This window comes from Chanos chanos, chromosome 15 (assembly GCF_902362185.1).
Source record: "Chanos chanos chromosome 15, fChaCha1.1, whole genome shotgun sequence".
NCBI lineage: Eukaryota > Metazoa > Chordata > Actinopteri > Gonorynchiformes > Chanidae > Chanos > Chanos chanos.
In genome coordinates this window covers 10265732-10287332 of record NC_044509.1, presented here as the reverse complement: position 1 = coordinate 10287332, position 21601 = coordinate 10265732, and the positions used below count along the sequence as shown (strand labels likewise).

The window sequence follows — 21601 nt, the reverse complement described above, 5'->3', positions numbered from 1 at the left end:
GTGAATCACATTTCTCAGAATCAGAACAGTGTACTGGACAGGTAAGACCTGAGGCCAAGAGTACCATTTCTGGATTTTACAACTTAGAAGAACTTTATCATCATGTTAAGACAATTATGAGCATGGCAGGCCTACACTGGTAATATACTGTAATGGACCTTGTCATGTAGAGGGAATTAGAGTGAAATGAATGTATTTTATCCCCTCAGGGCTTTCTGTAGATTGCGAAGTATGTTCCTGTGCACTCGCTAGATTTCTTTCCTCTCCCCCAGTGTGAATGAAAAGTAAAGCCAAGTTTGTGACCTCTTGCCAACTCTGTCTCCGAAATCCTTTATTTCATCCAAGTGCCAATGCTCGGTTACAATACTTTTCCTTAGGAGTTTCATTACCACTAAGGTATAACTGATATGTTGTGGAATGCTGTTTAATTATCAATTGATCCATGCCAAAGGAAGCCATTCTGTCTCCTAAAGTCCATTGCTTCATTTTTAGCACCCTGATAAAATACATCTAATCCCAACAAGCTAAAGCTCTTTATAATTTTGAATCAATCGATCGGGTATATTTCAGTGCAGTTCAGAGAAGCTGGTAAACCATACCTCAGTGTAGTCTGGTTGTTGTCTTTCATGTACCTGTTAGCATGAACAGCTTTCAGTGTAACTGTATAACTGATATGTAGTGGAATGCTTTTTAATTTGATCTATTTATCAAAGCCAATCTGTTTCCTAAACTCCACTGCTTCATTTTTAGCATCCGAATGTATCACCCCTGATACTAATAATCTAAATAATCTGAAGACTGTCAAACATTTGAGTCAGTGAAACAGGTATATTTGAGTGAAGCTAAAAATAAGTCCATAGAAGATGGATTGGTAAACCAAATGCCGGCAGTGGTCTCTGGTTGTTGTCTTTCATGTACCTGTTAGCATGAACAGTTCAGTGTTACATATGTTTATGTCTATGCTGAATATAAATTCTGAATTTCATTGTACAGGTGCAGAGCTTGAAATTAAAGGACTCATAGGAGCTTCTGTCCATCTACCATGTGTTTCACCCTATGGAAATAATGAGGTGCATGTCACATGGAGAAAAGATGGGGACTCTAAACTACTTTGTACCTATTTTATTAATTCAGAGACCAAAACAGAAGTGTTGTGTGAATCAAATTTCCTGGTAACAGGAGAGCGTTCAGGAATAACAATACTAAACGTCAGGAGCGGTGACTCTGGGACATATAACTGCTCAGTGACCAGAATCTTACCCCCACCGACACATAATACACACTTCTTGCTGCATGTTTCTGTGGAAGGTCAGTATCTTTAGAATTTTTCACCTTTTTCTCCTACCTGCTTCATCTCACCATGACCTTTTTCAAGGCAGATTTTTATATGATGGATTAGCACACTGACAGATTTTACTTTGCTTAGCTGCATTTTGCACTGAAAATCAGAACAGAACATATTCTACATAGAATATAGTGTGTACCATAAACGTAGCAAAAACATTTGTGGAGACAAAAAAGAAAGCATGAATTGGAAAAAAAAAAACCCTAAGCATCATCTCTTCGCCTAGCTGGATATGGCCATAGCTCTTTGTCCACATCACAGGCTATGTCCTCTCTGGCCTCTCTCAGTGTCAAACTCATGGCTTACACTGTGGTCAACCAATGTTGCTCGAACCTCAAGTGATAAATTTGGTCCTCCTCTTCTTTGTCCACATCCTCCTCCAGGTCTACCTCTTCTTCTTCCTCTTCTTTTTTCTCTTCCTCTTCCTCTCCCTACCACTCTTCCTCTGCAGGCTCCCCCTTTCATCCTCACTCTCCTTCTTCCTCTTCCTCTTATGGTAATGTTGAGTTCCATTTTTGTTGGAGACAGGTAAACTCACCCGTTGCCTTTTTTATAGCGCTTACGCCTGACTGGTGAGTTTACAATTCAGCACCAAAGTATCTGTACACCTGACGGCCGTGTTTGATGAATTGGTTCACAGGTCTGGTACTTTGAAAGGCAGTGCCTTAAAATGGCAAAGTGACATCATGTTAGATTTCTGTGTATGATGCAGAGAAGTGTGCGTAGTGTTTTGCAAAAAGTGTGAGGTTGAGAACGTGCTTATAGTCGTGCAGGTCTGGGCTGAGGTTTTGCTCCTTGAGTGTCAGGTTTCACTATCTGCGTGTTATTTTTCATTTTAATGTGTAAACAATCGCAAAAAACTAAAAGTTTACCACATGCAAATCTGCTAAAAATGCTTTCCAGATCTGTTAGAAAAAATGAATTTTCAGCACATATGAATAGTTTGAACTTCTGAATAGGTTGTTGTGCGGACATGTGATCTGTTGTGTATTCCAGTCCCTCCAGGTTTCCTGCAGCAGGTAAACAGCAGTAGTCCTGACTGTATCCAGTTGGTCTGCACTCTGGAGAGCCTGGAGTCTCAGCAGGTCAACTTCACCTGGAGCCGAAAGGGCCAAACTTTACCTCCGCAGAGTCAGATCCACAACGACATCTCCAGCGTGACCAGCATCCTGCAACTGTGCAATGCAGAGTGCCTAGACAGAGACATAATCACCTGCAGTGTTCGCAGTCCCACCAATCACACACTGTTTAACAGGAGCATAAACATAACATACAGTAACAAAGGTGAGTGACGAAAACCTAGGCGACATCAGGCGGAGTACCAGTACCTCTGATACAGTGACGATGATACATATGTGTGTACTTATATTACATTATGATAATGAGCAGTCATTTGTCTGAAGACCTCACAGAATTAAGACAAGGAATTTTATGTCGTTGCTTCTATTATTGACTGTGTGTCTGCTGGTATTTGTCCATACATTCAGGCCTTTTGTTTAAAGCCATCTCAGCACGTTAAACCATAACAATGCAGTAGTTCATGTGATATCAATGATTCAGCTTATGAAAATTATTACATGCATACCTTATCTGTGTGACCCAGTGAAAATCTTTTCTAAGTTCGATAAGTTTTCTTCACTTTAGCTGGCTGCAAGAAATCTCCCCAAACTGGTTGAAGAACTATCTGAAAGCCATGCTATAAATATCATGTCATGCTCCTAGTGCCTCACATACCACAGCACTGAGCAGTGCCGATGATAAACAAACCAAAACCAAGAAATTTGAAGCAACAAAGCAACAGCCAACAAAATGTATCACATAAAATTCACAATTGCTATAATAATTGCAATGACTTTTCCACTAGGAGGATGAATTTCAAATTCACACGTAGTAACGTTTCCTACTTTGCTATTGCTTCCCTACCTCAGATAGCTGCATGTCAGACACTCAGCATTGCTGCTCTGCAGTTCGTGTTGGCATTCTGACTATATCTATCAGCACCATCACAATTGTCCTGTGCAGCATCTGTGTATGTAAGTCCTCACTCTGGTTACTGTTCTATCACATTTAATCATGATTACATAATCATACCGTTTTATTACATTTAGTCACCCCATAGCTGGGTTTGTCTTCTCAGGAAAACGGTTATTACATTGCCTTAGCAACAAGTTTCCATTGCGTCATCTTAAAACTTAGCTCCACATTCACTTCATGAGATTTCTTTTTAACCTTTTTTTTAAAATTATTATTCATTAATTTTACAGGTAATCATCTGAAGTCTGTCATTCATTAAGTGGCTTAATCAGCCTATGATATGAGGAGAGATGGTCCACAGTGGCAAACTGACCAATCAGAGCAAGTTTGCTGTGAGGCAGCGTCATCTCGGTTACAAACTCAGTTTCTATTTTGAGCAAAAATATGTTCAAAAACATGATTCTGTCTTTTTTTCCCTGTCTGAGAGAGACTTCATGTGCTACCAATATTATGTTACATTTTCTAAAATCACTTTGCACTCTGACTTTTCACATTCAGTCATCTCTTCATTGAACTGTTACTCTGTGGATACTGTAAGAAAAAGGGTGGCAGTATATGACTTTAAATTTTTCCTTTCAGAGCCCCCTTTGACTATGTGGTCTGCCCCTGCACACCCTCAGCCAATCAAAACACTTCATACCACATGACTTAGTGCAGAGGTTTAGTTGAATAGTTAGTGCTAAGCTAACGGTGTGTAGAACACTTGGACTGCTCTTTAAAACCTTCAACACTGTTTTAGGTGGAATATTAGAAAAGCATCTTAAGAAAGGTCATGACCTAACCTGACCTGTAACAGTCTCCCCTGAACCACCTCCACCAGCCCAACAGTTCTAATATCCCACACATTCTTCACTTATCTTTCAGACTTTAATTGTTTATTATAACAATCTCCAGTATGTTTTGCCCTGAGAGTTACGATGTTCGATCCAGTGGCTAGAGAACTCGTGACAGCGGTCTGTGCGTATCAGAAGAGTTAATGTGTCAACTACAGTGCATTTGTCATCTTCCTTTAACAGCTGAACATTAGGAAAAAGTCATTGTATCATAATGGAAAAAAAAAAAGCATCGCTTAAAGAGTCTCAGTTCCCCTCCTCATGAAATTTCCCTTCCAGCATCTTTGCGCAATCTGACTTACTTACAGTCCTGTCACGCAAACTCCTTTAGCTCCCTAGCCCTTTTAGGCTGTGCCTAAAATTTTATTTGTGTACCAATTTTATTTTCTCTCTCTAAGGTCTTTAGTCCTCTCAAAGTCTAACAAGTTTGTTAAAATGGCATCTGTATGAGATCATCCTAAGTAAGGGAGGGCCCGTATTAGAGTAAGAATTTTCTTCAGAATTATGTCACAAGACTTCCTGATGTTTTGGTCAATGTACTAATGCTTCAGTATGGCATTTAGATAAATAAACTTTCAATAACCTTAAGTTTAATTCATATACTCTCCTTTAACTCAAAATTTCCTCTCTCCATCTCCTCTTTCTTTCAGTCAAAATCTATCACTCAAAAAAAGAATGAAATAAAGAAAATAAAGGCACACGTAATATGTTTGTAGCTCTGATAGTCCTGCCTGCTAATAAGAAAACATTTTGAATTTGTCTCTTTGTAAATAAAGATTTTTGCTCCAAAATTCAATAACTGTATCTCACTTTCTGAGAGTGTTTATACTCATTTTGGCACTCGGTGAATGAAGTCGTTAAATTTCTGTGGGTGTTCTTTCCTCTTTTGGACAGGAAGTTGTGATGTTGAGTGTGTTTGTGAAGGTGTTTGTGTGTAATCTGAAAATCTAAAAGAGACGCAGAGCAAACCCCCGAGGGTTGTTTGTTCAAAATGCTCTCACCGCATTCAGCGGGGATCTTTCTCATTCTCTCAGTATTTCTTATTGCCGATATGGGTAAGACATTTCACCTTCAGCTTTTTGATGGCTTGTACCTGTGGTTTTAATTACTCCATATGACAGAGTTTAAAATATTTAATGTATTTCATATGACCAAATGTGATCCTTTTAAGACCTTAGTACATTCAGTACACTGATCTTTTCCATATTGAGTGTGTGTGTGTGTGTGTGTGTGTGTGTGTGTGTGTGTAGCTCTTTTTACGTGAGTTCGCAGTATTACAGATATTGTTTTGTTTTGTGTTTGTAACCACTGTGGTGCAGTAGCCTTGCTGTGTCTTTGAATTTCAGAACTTTATTAATATAGGTACACATTTAACCCTAACCAGTTGTGGTATTCAATCCATTGTCACATTGTACTGAACTAACAAATACATTTTTTCAGTAACATGCTTTGTATGAAAACTGGAAAAAAAATCACAAATATAATGCACTTTAAATGCACTCTGTCTGATGCACTGATGAAATTAGAGACTCAACAAATGGCAAAATTTAAAAGCACGGGTAACACCATCAGGAGGATGAAGAGTTTGTCCTTAAAACAGTAAAAATGTATGAGAGCAACTGAGAGAATGCTCACCAGATTTGTTTCACAAACTTTCACAACTTTCAAAACTTGCAATTGATAAACATCCATTCTTGACACAGTAGTCCTAAACTTGTCATATACTCTTCCCACAGGAATCTTTGACAGGTAATAGCTTTCAGTGTAACTGTATAACTGATATGTAGTGGAACGCTGTTTAATTATCTACTGATCAATGCTAAGAGAAGCCAGTCTGTTTCCTAAAGTCCACTGCTTCATTTTTAGCATCCAAATGTATCACCCCTGATACTAATAATCTAAATCATATGAAGACTGTCAAACATTTGAGTCAGTGAAACAGGTATATTTGAGTGAAGCTGAAAATAAGTCCATAGAAGATGGATTGGAAACCAAATGCCGGCAGTGGTCTCTGGTTGTTGTCTTTCATGTACCTGTTAGCATGAACAGTTCAGTGTTACATATGTTTATGTCTATGCTGAATATAAATTCTGAATTTCATTGTACAGGTGCAGAGCTTGAAATGAAAGGACTCATAGGAGCTTCTGTCCATCTACCATGTGTTTCACCCTATGGAAGTAATGATGAGGTGCATGTCAAATGGAGAAAAACTGGAAACTCTACACATTTTTGTAGCTATTTTATTAATTCAGAGAACAGAAAGAAAGTGTTGTGTGAATCAAATTTCCTGGTAACGGGAGAGCGTTCTGGAATGACAATACTAAATGTCAGGAGCGGTGACTCTGGGACATATAACTGCTCAATGATCAGGATTGTACCCCCACCAACACATGATACACACTTCTTGCTGCATCTTTCTGTTGAAGGTCAGAAACTTTTGAATTTTTCACCTTGTTTTTTTCTCCCACCTGAACAATTGCTTACTCTTATATTGACCCCATTTTCACACGGATTTTAATTTGATCTGTGTGCGATCTGAAAGATTTCATAATGATCAGCATATTTTTTATGGTTTTCTTATTGTAAGTCTCACATAAAGTAATTTGTATACAAATAACAATAATGTGTGTAATTGTAAATTCTTAAGTTAAGCCAAACTTCTGAAGGATTTGTTAAAGAGTCAATGTAGAACATCTTAAAGTTTGTGCAACTCCATGGTCTCTCCTTATATTTCAGCTCAAAAAATTACACGGTTAGAATAAAGACATCTCTTGCTTTGCTAATTAAACACCTGCTGTGTTTTACCACAATCCCAGGTCTCCTTGTGGAGCAGGTAAACAGCAGTAATCATGAATGCACCCAGCTGCATTGCACTCTGGAGGGCCTAGAATCACAACAGGTCGAGTTAACATGGAGCAGAAATGGCCAAACATTACCTCCACAGAGTCGCGTTCAATATAACATTCCGAACATCACCAGCGTCCTGGAACTGTGCAATGCAGAGTGGCAAGAAGGAGATACAGTCACCTGCAGTGCCAGCAACTCCACCAATCCCACACTCTTCAGCGCAAACATTACAATAACCAAAAGTAGCCCAGGTAGGTGTTGCTGTTGCGGATAGTATCAGGCAGAAAGATTGTGGAATGGAAATCAGACAGGCCTCTGAACAAACTACTGTTTGTGTTGGCCAGTGTACAAATACCAAGTCTGGGAGTCCATTAACCGACACTGTCTTCTTTAAGAATCTGTTGTTGCTACGGACTCCCCCAGTGAATCTGCTTTCCAACCTCACACCAAATGCAGTATATGAACTACTAACTTATACAACATTGAAAAAAAAAATGGAATGCTAAGTTAAAGTACAATTTTTCAAGCTTATATTTCTAGGTCATAGTTAGAGTTTCATTACGCTTTTTTGTCAATATCATAATTTTACTCCTTTACGCATACAAACCCAGATACCACAGAGGAAAACAACTAAGCAAAAATTTTTAAAAAATGTATTTATAACTTTAATCGCCTGTTCAATTTGTGTATGAAGAAATTTGATTCTATTACGCTATTTTTCTTTTCAGTGCCCCCCAAAACAGTTCCCCTGTTGATAATAATAAGTGGTGTCAGTGCATTGGTTGGATCCATAATTATTTGTGCGCTTGCTCTGTGGATCTACAAATGTAAGTACTGGCACTCCTTTTGATTGTAATGTCAGACTCTTAAGCTCTGAGTGGGCTTAATGCACCATCTTAACACTTTGTCCTTTGATGTGGGTTTGTGGTACGACAATTGCTCTGCTGACCTCGTAAATCTAGTTATTTTTCTGAGAGTTCCAACTCAGAACATCACGTTTTTGTCACTATCCTCACAACATGAGAATATCAGCCCTTTCTGATGTAAACGTACAGTCTATAAATATTTCGTGGCTAAAAACGGTTTCTTTAACGGAGCTCGCCCTTGTAAGTTTCTTTCATTTGAAGAGGAAATGACTCTCTTGACTTACGCCCTTATCTTCAGTGTCATCTCGATGTTCTTCCTCAAATCTGTTTAAGATCTCTTTTGGAGTCTAATATTCCCATTACGTCAGCGCCCTTTGACACCAACATTTACCTCTGACTCACCAAAGCTTGAATAGTTACTGTATCATCGGTTAAAGTGGCCACATCGCAGCTTTCTTCTTGGTATTTACTACATTTAACGCATGCTGAGGGCCAAGAAGCACAAAGTGAAATTTACGCGCCACTGATAATTCTTATCACAGCGCAAAAAAAGCACCTTAAAATTCAATGACCATGCTCCACATTTTCATATAATATAACACGTGAGTTTGTATTTTGTTAATGTTGTACTGTGTGTATGAAGTCAGGAAAATGAATATGTATTTTTAAATTCAAAGAATTTATTCAGAATCTATTTTGGTGGCCGCTTTGACCCGCTCTTGTCCCACGCCTCATCGGTACACCTCAATCTAAAGCAAATTCACGAGCATCCAATGTTTCTAATTAACAAGGTCATTAGGCCTAAAGCGATGCCTGGCCAGAGATATCTCAGCCTGGACTGTGCACCCTTGGAGCTTTTGCTTGTTAATAAAATAAACTCCACTAGATGGCAGTAGAGGGCAATTCCTTCATCTGCTTCAAATAGTGAGGCAGTGACTGACAAAGCTTTACCATCTAAACTAAATTTGTCGAATCTATAATTGCATCTTTAGCTTTGATGAAAGAACATATTATATGGGGGAGGGGGGGGGGGACTATATTACCTTTAATAACACAAAAACATTTGATTAACCCCACAGTTCAATGTGTCATTGCCACCTACACGTTTTACAGATGTGCATTTACATAACCGATAACCAATATCATCTATAAAGTGTGATAAGTGAATTTTACAACCGTAACGTGACTGATAAGTGTCTGTTTTGTTCCGCAGGTAAAAAGAGAGCAGCAGAAAATGAAACTATAATGTATAATAACAAGGTCTACGAGAACTTTAACTTCGGCACTCTAGTTCCTCAGCAGCAGAGAATCACCACAGCACAGCGAGAACAATGTATTTATGAGAACTAACCCTCAACCCCTTTCATTTCAACTTTAATCCTACACCACAACCACTAAGTCACACAAGTGCCTATTACTTCCACCTGCTCACGTAAAAAAAAAAAAATTGCAGAGTAATATATAAACACATATATATTTTAAAAGGGGAAAAAATAACTTGCACAACTTTTACGCTTCAGATCTAGAGCTGCATGAGTGTATCTCATTTGAGCTGCTGTCACAAACATTATTGTAACCTCCTTTAATATGAATTTTTAAATATGTTTAATCTTATGTTTCGTCTTTCTGTACCTCGTTGGTGTTATTTGTAATTAAAAACGAACATTTACTGTGATGCCTGGCTCTCTCACATGTTTGAAAGAGCACATACGAAAGGGGCAGCCGTCGCCTAATGGGTAGAGAAGCCAGCTCGCCACCGGAGGGTCGCTGGTTCAATCCCCGGGACCAGCAGGAAAAATGTGTGTGTGTGTGTGTGTGTGTGTGTGTGTGTGTGTGTGTGGGCGGGAATGGGTGAACAGCACTTTCCCCTCTCGAATCCATGGCTGAAGTGCCCTTGGGCAAGGCACTTAACCCCAAAAACTGGCCCTGCTCCTGGTGTATTCTCACTGGTGTGTGCAGAGGATGGGTTAAATTCACTCAGAGATTCTCTCTTAGCTATAACACTGATGACTGAGACCTTGTCCTTCCATACAGTGAAGTGGGATCTTTTTCAGCAGTGATTTGCAAGCGAAACAAGAGATTTTCCCTCTGAGGTTCTCACTGTAATCTGCTATTGATATTAGGTCAAGAGATTCCCATCTCTGTGAACCATGTCAAGGAACTTTATCTGTGTTTGTGGAATTTCAATAAATACTCTACGACACAGATGTGTGAAAAAGAATCTTCATTATTTTGCATGAAATGATCCATCAACAATAATTCACAATGTTTGCCGTCACACGTAACCCAATCATACTGTGAATAGCTGCAGGCTCAGATTAGCAACCTTTCCACTTTACAGGTTTAGATCTTTATCCTGAACGTCTCTCAGGAGCTCTGTACAGTGGGACCTGATGATGCCCACAGAGACAGATTAAGGGACAGAGGAAGATTTGGGTAAGATCCCCATACCTCATTAACAATTGCCTGCTCTTTCTTGGATATCAATTGTTGAGAGGTACACGTTAACAGACGCTTTAATAAAACCCGTAAAACAAACAGGAAATAGATTACGTTTGTGTGACACTCTGTGCAGTAACTTGCTGTGAGTTACTGAACACTCTTACACCCTCTTCTCGAGGTTATCAGGAGGTTAACACCTACGATTAGCTTCACTTAAAGCTCTCCACAGGAAATACAGAGTTACTGACAATGATCACCCTGCTGAGAATTCCTCAGCCTTCTCTGTAATTCTCATCACACTTAGTGTGTGTGAGGGTAACTGTCACTATGTTTTTTGTTTCTTTCTTTCTTTTCTTTTCTTTTCTTTCTTTTTTTCTTTTTTTTTACTTTTTTTGTGTTGAAGAAGCATTTACATAGCGTTTACGACACGAGGCTTCGTTATGAATTCAGTTGAGAACTGACAGGCATGTCTATTTCATGACTTTCAGAAGACTGAATATACTATATATTTGATCACATAATTTCATTACAGTTTTGTTCAGACTTCATATTTAAGAGCTTCTCATTTGACATTATAATCTTTTTAAGATGTAAATATTATTATGCTATTGTAATGTTATAACATTGTAATGTTAGTATTACCCTAATATTAATATCAGAATAGGTAAGTTAAAGTGGAATTATATTGAATTTCATAGAATTTAATTCAACTTCCTGAAATTTCAATTCAGGTCCAGTTAAATGTCTTCAGTAAAAAGGTCCCACAGTTAACAGTGCATAGCAAAAACCAAGCCATGAAATCCAATGAAGTCTCTAGATCTTCAAGATGGGACTGTGTTAATGCACAGATCTGGAAGGAAGTATAAAAAAAACAAGCTGCTGAAAAATTTCAAAGGGTTTCAAACGGAAGAAGTTTGGAGCCACCCAGAGTCTTCCTGGAGGGGGCTGTCTGGTCAAATTCAGTATTTGGTCAAGAAGGGCCCTGGTCAAAGACGTGACCAAGAGTCCAATGACCATTCTGTCAGAACCCCTGAGTTCCTGTGTGAAGATGGAAGAAACTGACAGAAAAACAATCATCTCTTCAGCCCTCCATCAATCAGGTCTGTATGGTAGCGTGGCTAGATGGATGCCACTCCTGATTAAAAGACATGTGACAGGTCATTGAGAGTTTGCCAGATGGCGCTTAAAGGACTCAGAGCATGAGGAAAAAGATTCTCTGGTCTGATGAGACAAAAATGGAACTCTTTGGCCTGAATGCCAAACACCATGTCTGGCAAAAAAGCAAGTACTGCTCGTTACTTGGCTAATACCATTGTCCTATGATGATAACTTTCAAGAACTAAGTAGGAAATGTTGTAAATCGGTCCGAAAAAGTGTTCTGGTGCGATTTGCAGTGCTTCCGCGCTGAAAAACTTTCACTTTACCTGAAAGCATGGTGGTGGCAACGGTACGCTGTGGGAACGCTCGCCCACAGCTGCGGCTGGGAGACTGGTCAGGTTTGAGGGAAAGATGAACGGAGCCACGTACAGTCAGGTTCTCGAGGAAAACCTGCACCAGACTACACACAACCGCAAACTAGAGCAAAGGTTCACCTTTCAGCGGGACGGCGACCTGAAGCACACAGGCAAGACAACACTGGAGTGTCTCTGAACGCCCAGCCGGAGCCCAAACCGAAGCTCCACTCACAATCTGTGGAGAGACGCGAAGATAGCAGTAAACCCACCCGCCTCATCCAATCTGACAGAGCTTGAGAGGATCTGCGAGGAGGGATGTGAAAAACTGCTCAAATCCAGGTGTTCCAAGCTGGTACAAGCGTACCCACGAAGACTTACACTGTCAGAGGTGATCCTCCAAAGCACAGAACAAAGGATATGAATGCTTATGTAAATGAGATGTTTTCATTTTCTATTTTTAATCCATTTGCAAATATTCCTAAGAATCTGTTTTTGGGGCACTGTGTGTTGACTGTTGGCAAAAAAGATGAAGTTAATCCATTCTGAATGATGTCTACAACACAAGCAAGTAGGGGAAAAGTAAAGGGCTCTCACTGCTTTCTAAAGGCTCAGTAGATTTTAAGTAATAAACTGGTGTATGCACTGTTGTAGTGCAGAGAGGGGTACAGAACTGATCCTTACAGCTACTTTTAGCTAATAACTGTTACAGTCAAGTTATTTGCTATTCGGTATTTATCTATCAGTATCTAACAGTGTTACTGCTTCTTGAGAAGTTTTCAGATCACATTTTGACAGAGTAATTTGGAATGTTTGCCATGGGCACGGTTTCATTGCTTGTAATCACTCACTGGTTCATGACATTTGTATTCTGTGTAAACACCTTTCTGTTTTTGCTTTTTTTCCCATCATTATTATTATTATTATTATTATTATTATTATTATTATTATTATTATTATTTAAACTTCTTTATAGCTACTTTAAAATAAACTTACACTCAGCGATTTTACAGACAGCTTGAGTTGTCATGCATTGAACAGAGAGGAAACTGCTACCACCATTTAACCTCAGGGATGTAACTTAGCATTTCAAATTCTGAAAGAGAAAGTGCAAGTGAGGAGGAAGATGCAGTGCATGTAACAGTGAAAATGGTAAGTATTATAAGAAATGTACATGATTTGATGTCATTTTAAAGCATATTAAAGCAGTCCACGAAATAAAATTTGTGAAGTAAATATTTCCAAATACATGTGTGTGCCAAATGGTATTTTAGCACAACAGAGCAATTAAATGCTGCACCTATGAAGACAATGTGACATTTATATGCATGTATGCCAACATGAACTCATTTCATAAAAGCATAGGAACTACAGAAGAAATCATGCGATATGTTGAAAATATCAAAAATGCTAAGGATGACAAAATAAAAATAAATAAACAAGAGGGGATGAGTTAGCTAATTTCATAGTTTAAGCTGACAGAGCGTTGCAAAACTGTTGTCACTATGACAGAATGATTTACCCTTTCTGCAGTAATAATGACTTTGCTGTATTGTTTCTAATGTATTTTAAGGCAACTGTCATGAAAAACAGGTTGCTTTGGAAATAAGTCCCGCTTACACATTTTTAGCCACACCCAGCACATGAAAGCTCAGTATATGCTAACACAGTGCCAACTATGTACTGTAATTATTCTTACAGTCACATATGCTCTATAATACATATTTTATGTCAGCAAATGTGTAAATACACCCAAAGCACTCGTAAAGCACAATGTTGTTGGTGGTCAAGTACGGTAGCAGCTTTGCATGTAATTCATCTCATTCTGCAGAATGTCAGTATATCCATTCATTTCAAACACTGGCTTTATAGGGAGAGTCTTCCACCAATTTCCTGCTGTGTGGACTTCCACATCTTACCTATTCAAAACCATCATTTGATTGAATGTACCTCTGCCAGTGTTAAATATTTCACAGACGGATCAAAACAACATTAAACAAATGAAAATAAAAGAGATCACATGATATATGAACCTGTTTCGTAACATATTGTTGAATTTTCACCTCTTGCTAAGGGATTCAGGCCTATGAGCAGTACAAGGAAGCACTGAGCAGGCTAAAACAATATAATGTAAATTCAGGACACATACTGTTATGAGACAGGAGGGAGTCTAAAGAAATGTCATTTATGTTCTCTTAATGTATCTTTAGTGTTTGCTTCTCTTGCAATAGGAAGGTAGATGGCATCTCACATGACCTGCTGACATCCATATCCTCAGTGTCTCCTTCTGATTGCAACTTACGTTATTATTGCATTTCGATTTCCACGTTTAACGTATTTGAAACTACGTATCTATTCATTCGCATCTGAGGTAGGCTAACCATATTTCTTTGGCATTGTGATCTAGTGGTCCAGGCTTCTGTGCATACAAGATGCAAGTTTCTTTTTTTTTCTTTTTAGTTTCCTGTTGACTTTTCTGAGGGAGTTGTAAGTCAGCAGAACAAAGCCATTGAGTGGTACACCTCGCTATGTAGGCAATGTGACATTCACATGCATGTATGTCAACATGAACTCATTTCATAAAAGCACGGGAACTACACAAGAAATCACATTTTATATATATATACATATATATATATATATATATGTGTGTGTGTGTGTGTGTGTGTGTGTGTGTGTGTGTGTGTGTGTGTTGGAAATATCAGAAATGCTAAGGATGAGAAAATATAAATAAATAAGCAAGAGGGGATAAGTTGGTTAATTTTTGTACTTTAGCTTGACATTATCATTAAGTTAACATTGTAAAAATATTGTCACCATGACAAAACAATTTACCCTCTTTCTTCAGAGGTTATGACTTTCCTAAATAGTTTCTAATGTATTTTAAGGTAATTATCATGAATATCAGGTATGTTACCAATATTTTAGCAAAATGAATATTTACATCTTTCCACACAGTACAGGTGTTTGTGGGTCCACAGGTGAAATCTTGGAAATCCCACTTGCAGTTTCACTAACGTATTTTTACCCATACCAAGCAGATGAATGCTCACTATCTACTAACACAATCCCAGCTATATATCAACAGCAGATCATTTTAAAAGGGAGGAATGAAATTCTAGCCTGTTAGATGGCAAACAGACTAGAATTTAAAGCATGCAGTGTCTCAAACCGAGTTCAACATAGAAATGCAAAATACCAAGTTGTACACTGATCTTTTTGCTTTTAAGTCATACCAGCAAACATACTCTCTCATGCTTGGCTCTTTCTAACTGAACTGTCATGGTTAACGTCAAACTAATTCATGACAATGCTAGACTGCTATACATTATATAGAGAGGAAACTGCTACCTCACGCTAACGTCAGAAAGAGAAGCTGCCCTTTCAGATTTTCACACTCTAAGAAATGGGTGTAGGTGTTAAGTAAGAGAGAAGATGCAACGTACGTAATGCTGAAATGGTGAGTGCCGTAACAAATCTACATAATTTAATAAGTGATTATAAAGCAGATGAAAAGCAGTTTGTGAACTAAGATTCAATGTAGATGCATGTGATTACATGTATGTGTCATATGGTATTTTAGATTTCTGCAGTAAGATGATAAATTGTTTTGACCCGACTGAATGCAACTTCCTGTTTTGATTTCATTATTTGTTTTTGTAACATTATTGTTTTATGCTATGTTTTGTGTGTCACACAAAAGTCCTACTCCTTTAATATCTACATCCACAAGTTAAGACAATAATGTTTTCTCTCACTGTACAAACACAGACATTGATACAGTACTCATTCTTCATCTGTTGTGGATTGACACTTCTGTATATGAGTACAGGTAATAAAAATATCTTTTTTTCTTCAAAAGAGAGAGAAAAACATTCTCTTTATAAAACAATTACTTTTTGCACTGAATCACGAGAGACAAAAAACGTGTGCTTTCACTTACTAGTATAACATAACTGTCTCTTGCCTGAGCAAACATGAAATGTAAAACAATTTGGAGCAAATACAAAATAAAACTTATGTTCTGTCTCAGTTTTCAGTCTTCATATAAATTTTCATTTCAGATCTCGCAGAGTATAATTCTTCTCATGTGCTACATTTGCTATTTTTTCCTCTAGCGTTGGATCTCATCCTATTGGATCGTGTTCCTGTTCTCACTGTAGAGCAGGGAATGTCTGTGAACATCACTTGCCCAGATGACCCATGCAATGACACAGAAGCCATTATGTTGGTTTTAAAATCCAAGGAGAAATTATGTCAATATCTTTGTTTCCTGCCGCAGCTAGAATGTTTCAAACATTCCTGCAAGGACAATGTTAGACAGATACGGAGTCCGGAGACAGGAGAGATGTTGTTTGAGCTTGTTCACGCTCAAATAAATGATTCTGATATTTATACGTGTACGGTGGAGAGATATATACCACCACCTAAAATCATTTTAGGAGAAAAAAATACATCCATCAAGGTGACAGGTAAAAGCACATCTCAACACATTGTAACACTGATGTACCTGATCATTATCTCTTGAAACATGTAAAATGTTTATTCTTTCTGAATGCTGATAATGCTATACACTGGTATTGGCCATATGACTTATTCATCTTACACTCTCCCCTCTCTTCAGCTCGCCCTGTGGTGTCTGTGTTATGTGTCATGGGCCCCGAAAGAGTTCCCATGATCCTCTGCACTGCTCAAGGATTTTACCCTGATGATCTGCAGCAGGATTGGTTCAGCAATAACGAGAGCATCTTGAACACCTCCAGTTCATACAGTAACTACACCACCAATCCAGACGGCTCCTTCACTCTTCATGCATACCTGAAACTTCCACTAGGACACACTGGGGATGTGCTGTATTCCTGCAGAGTCAATCACCCATCTCTAAATCAGCCAATCACTGTGAATCAAACCTGTATTCCTGCTGATGAGAAAAGGGGTGAGTTGTTATCCGTCATGTTTAACAGAACTACATCAGGCCTACATATAACAATGACTCTGAATGTAATTCAGTTTTGTACTAAATTTTGTAGCTTCGTAATTTGGTTTTGCTGATAGAACAGAACAAAACAGAACAAAAACAATCAAACAACAGAACCTGAAATAAAGTATTTTTCTTTAATACTTATGCATTTTACCAGAGGTAAAAGGAGAGAAAAGGAAAAAGTTACATTTCGACCTGCAAGTAGATCATAAAAAGCAAGGACGTCCATTAAATTCTTTTACTTTTACTGCTTTTGTAGGTATAATTGTCAGTGCAATAGTTGGAGGAGTCAGCTCTGGAGTGCTGTTAGCTGTCATCATTCTTATATTTGCAGTCCAACTTAAAAACATCAGTAAGTTCACACCATTTTTTCACATCAAAGTTATTAACTTCACTTTGCTTATTGCTTATTCACAACTCGTGACAAACTATTTTTTGTCTATGCAAGAGAAGAGAAGTGCTGTTGTTGTACAATCATTAAACAAGATCAATTAGAAAACCATCTCTATGACTTGCATTGTTTTCTATTAGAGAGAGTTCTTCGATCATCTCCAGTTGATCAACATTTCACACCTGAGACGGTCTCACACTCTGAAGAAGTAAGAGTTTACTCCACCCTAGGGGATCACCGCCCAGTCCAGTGCAACACCCCCCACAGACAACTGTAAATACTTGTCATGGACTTCAGACTAATTCTCGACTACAATGGATTTTCTCTATTCAGACTATGGTTTGGCAAAAGTTCATAATCCATGTGTCCGAAATCAACACTGAAATTAAGCATTTTCCTACATGTTTATCTAAATACCACAGGCTTTCATAATTTTGGACTCACTGAAATGTTGTCCAACACTGGACGTTTGTAAATGAGCAGTTGAATTCCTTATCCTGGTAAAACTTTTAGTGCACCCTACTGGGTAGACAAGGGGATGTGTTATGACCTCGTAAAACAACTGTGCTTTCCATACCACCCACAGCAAACGCCTGTCTAACATTAAAAGTTGTCAAAATCACAGGAGATGCTCATTTAAGAGACGCTGTGTATGGGGCTTAGCGAGGTGCTTAAAGGTTAAGGTAAATAAATAAAAAGACAAATAAACAAACAAAAGGATTTATCCTGAAGGGGATAAAAGCTTCTTTCTGTGATACTGTACATACAGTGTAAATAAGATGATGCGAATCATCTTCGGGACAGTAGTTGAATAACGGTCCGATCTGTTCAAACTCATTGTGCAATACTCATTATTTTTTTCGCTCTGTGCAGAAACTTTCCAGTTTAATGAACAAATAAAAATAATTAACGATTTATGCGTACTCACCTCTGTATTTCTACTGAGTCACCCCTTAAGGTGACATGTGGTGTGAAATTGAACGGGAGGAAACAATGGTTGCGGTGAGCACTTCAAACTCACGTGACCACCAAATACTTTCATGGGAACTGTATGCCACCTAAGAAGTGTTGCACTGTGGTTACACTTGAATGAAAGGAATAATTTAATGCATGCGTCCTTTGTACGGCGAAACAGTCTCGTAGGTTTTAAAATGTGTATTAAATGCCGTTCAGCGATAACACAAGAACAAGGCTGGGCAGATATGATGTATCTAGACCAAGGCCAGGTTTAAAGTATATATCGGAAAACGAATTCACGTGTTTACCGGGCAAACGTTGTTGTTTGTACACTGTAAAGTTTAATGAACAAAAGCAAACAGTGGCTTCATGTAGTAAGCAGAATCTTGGGTTCATCATAATTTATCTTGGTGCTAACGCATGGATTTGCAAAAAATTTTTTTGAACAGACTAGAATGTGATACCGGAACCAAATATATTCGTCGTGTGCCCTAATCGGAAGACATGCGATGTTACGCTCTGTATACAATCTATGGATGTAGATCAGAAATTCTTCAGAGGTAGCGAAGTGATTTTGTAACATTACCTTAAACAAACTCAACCTTTTAACCGAATCAGTTCTGTGTGTGTGAGCATGGTTCAGTGTACGTCTGCAAGGTTTCTTTCTCATACACGAGCACATAGCTAGCTAAGCTTTAGAGGAAGCCACTTTGCTATTAGTTAGCTTGGCTTCATGTTTTAACAGTAATCGCTTGGATAGTCAACTGTCTAACCAACTAGCAACTATCCAAACAGTTCCAACCAAAGGTACAAAAACGGCTTATGTTATCTTAAATTGCTGTGTTGTATGTATATGGGCATCTGTTTAGACTTGTTGTTCAAGTTGTAAATTAGACAAAAGCAATGCTGTATATAGCAGTGTGAAATGAAAGTCGTTACACGTTGCTGTACCTAAGCTGGATGCAGAAGTTGCCGGTATTTAGAGCAGAAATTCCTCAAAAATACACGTATTGTTTTGTTGATCGGACTGCAAGCAGCAACTCGGGTTACGACTGATACTTGGCCTGGAAATTTTCGAGAATTTGAATATAGTTGAAAACGACAGCTTTAGCGTTTCTGTTACAGGTTTTGCTTGGTCCCGGTAGGCTGTGGATGTGAATGTCGACCAAAATGTCAACAACCATGTCACACGGATTTAAAAGCAGCAAGCAGGACTTCACGTTCGGACCTTGGAAAGTCACTGCAGCCAGAACGCATATTATGAAGTCAAAGGACATAGAGCGGTAAGGTATCTGACAGCGTAAACATTTGTCTGTTTATGTTTGAATTGCATAGTCATGACCCACAGAAGGAGCACAGTATTATGTACACATCATTCATTGTCGCCTAACCGTTTGACTGTTTTGTTTTGTGACAGCTCACTACACATTCAAGTTATTCGATCATGTTTTCGGAGTTTAAAACTGATTGGCTGGTCTGGTTTCAGCTTAGCTGAGGAGATGCACATGCCGTCCCTTCCTGAGATGCTGTTTGGGGACAATGTGCTTCGCATTCTGCACTCAGACGGATACGGCATTGAGTTCAACGCCATAGATGCCCTCAAGCGTGTCAACAACATGCAAGATTCTGTTAAAGTGGCCTGTGCTCAAGAATGGCAAGAGAGCAGGTAAAACATGCTTCAGATCATGAGCAATGCACTGCAACCACTGTTCCAATCTGTTCGCTTTTATCAGCTGCACTCCAGTATTGTTTACTAACGCGAATATATCGTTTTATGCACGTCGACAGGGCTGATTCAGAACACTCTAAGGAAGTGGTGAAACGGTATGACTGGACGTACACAACAGATTACAGAGGGACGCTTTTGGGAGAGGACCTCAAGATAAAGGCAAGGGATCACACTTTCGAAAATACTTTCCATCCCAAAAGGGGTTTTTTAACGGAGGACATCCTTCGTCCTCAGGTGGTTACGTGGACGGATAATTCAGCTTTATTTTCTTTGCATCACTTGTTGAAATCAGGTGACCCCCACCGCCGAGCGAATTGACATGGAGAAGCTAAAGGCGCGAGAACAAATAATGTTCTTTGAAGACGTGCTGCTTTTTGAGGATGAGCTGCATGATCATGGTGTTTCCATGATCAGTGTCAAAATTGTGAGTCCTGCAAATGGCCCCCAAAGTTAACTGATCATTTACGTCTATGAGATTCAGCATTCAATATAGACCTATCTTTTGTTAGTAATTCTGCCCCCCAAATATTGTCAGATTCTAGAACCTTCTCTTTGTCCTGTGATATTTATTTCAGAGAGTGATGCCTACCAGTTTCTTTCTGTTGTTGCGGTTTTTCTTGCGTGTGGATGGAGTGCTTATCCGGATAAATGACACACGGCTGTATCACGAGGTATGTTTTATGGCGACAGACATGTGTATGATGCCAAAATGTACTTTCGGAGGGTTTAAGAATGTTCAGTTTGTCAGAAATGCTCTATTCATATTTTTTTCTCTTCAGGCTGGTAAAAACTACATGCTTCGAGAGTTCAGCACCAGGGAAAGTAGAATTTCAGAGCTTCAGGTAAGAGCCACGTGTAATCCCTCCGTAAACTGGGACACCAAGAAAACAAAACATGAATTAGTTACATAGATCATCAAACATGAACGTATAGATATGGATATATTTCACTCTACTTTCATAAAAGGAAAATGTGCTTATCTAGCAAGTGCACACGTCTTGGGGAGTTCAGTGATCAATTATCATCATCATCATCTGCTGTGTTTAATTTCAAGATTAATGAAAGAGAGACAACGTCCTGATGAATGCTCCAGTTGTAATTCTTTTCCACGTCCTGTGTTCATCTGCAGCATGTCCCTCCAGCCCTGTACACAGACCCCAATGAAATCGCACAGTACTTGCCCCTGAAGCTGACAGAGTGTGAAAAGCTCGAGTTTCCTGAGAAAGAGACTGAGGCAGAGACTACTGAGTCTTCACAGCAGTGATGTGGCCTATGTGAAGCACACACACACACGCTTCCTTTACCCGTGACAACGGAGGTTTATTAACACAGACGCAGATAATGTTATCTTCTGAATTTTTCACCATAGACAGCATTTTGATTAAAAGAAATACCTGCCTCCAACAACACTGGCACTGAAACATCATTTTGTTATTGTCACCAAAACTCTTTATTTTTGGACATGTTTGTTTCAATATCAGTGTAACATGTAAATGTTGAAAATATGATTGCTGGAACTTTTATAAACATATACAATGGAATAAAGGTGTGTTCAATATTTGATGCTGGAGATGATCATGGGGAACAAGAAAATTCAAACAAGTTGAAAAAAAGACAGTAGAATAGAAAGTAATATTAAAGCTGGATTTAATTTATTAATATACTTTGAAATTGAAAGTATTTGATTTAAATGATTTTCTTTTCTGATGTGTCATTCAAGGTGAG

The 21601-nt window shown here is 38.6% G+C and overlaps 1 protein-coding gene across 3 annotated transcripts; it reads left to right on the top strand.

The window, feature by feature from the left end:
- Nucleotides 1–18654: 18654 nt before the first annotated feature.
- Nucleotides 18655–21437, top strand: tiprl (TIP41, TOR signaling pathway regulator-like (S. cerevisiae)). 3 transcript variants are annotated; one of them, XM_030792829.1, is made up of 8 exons: nucleotides 18655–18707; nucleotides 19273–19430; nucleotides 19634–19813; nucleotides 19936–20035; nucleotides 20169–20300; nucleotides 20452–20547; nucleotides 20656–20718; nucleotides 21006–21437. In XM_030792829.1, exons 2-8 carry the CDS (start codon nucleotides 19306–19308, stop codon nucleotides 21138–21140), a joined length of 831 nt encoding a protein of 276 aa, XP_030648689.1. In that variant the 5' UTR covers nucleotides 18655–18707; nucleotides 19273–19305; the 3' UTR covers nucleotides 21141–21437. The 3 variants fall into 3 exon arrangements, with proteins under 3 accessions (XP_030648689.1, XP_030648688.1, XP_030648687.1); XM_030792828.1 differs by having other exon boundaries at nucleotides 18691–18954; nucleotides 19293–19430; XM_030792827.1 differs by having other exon boundaries at nucleotides 18691–18954.
- Nucleotides 21438–21601: the final 164 nt, after the last annotated feature.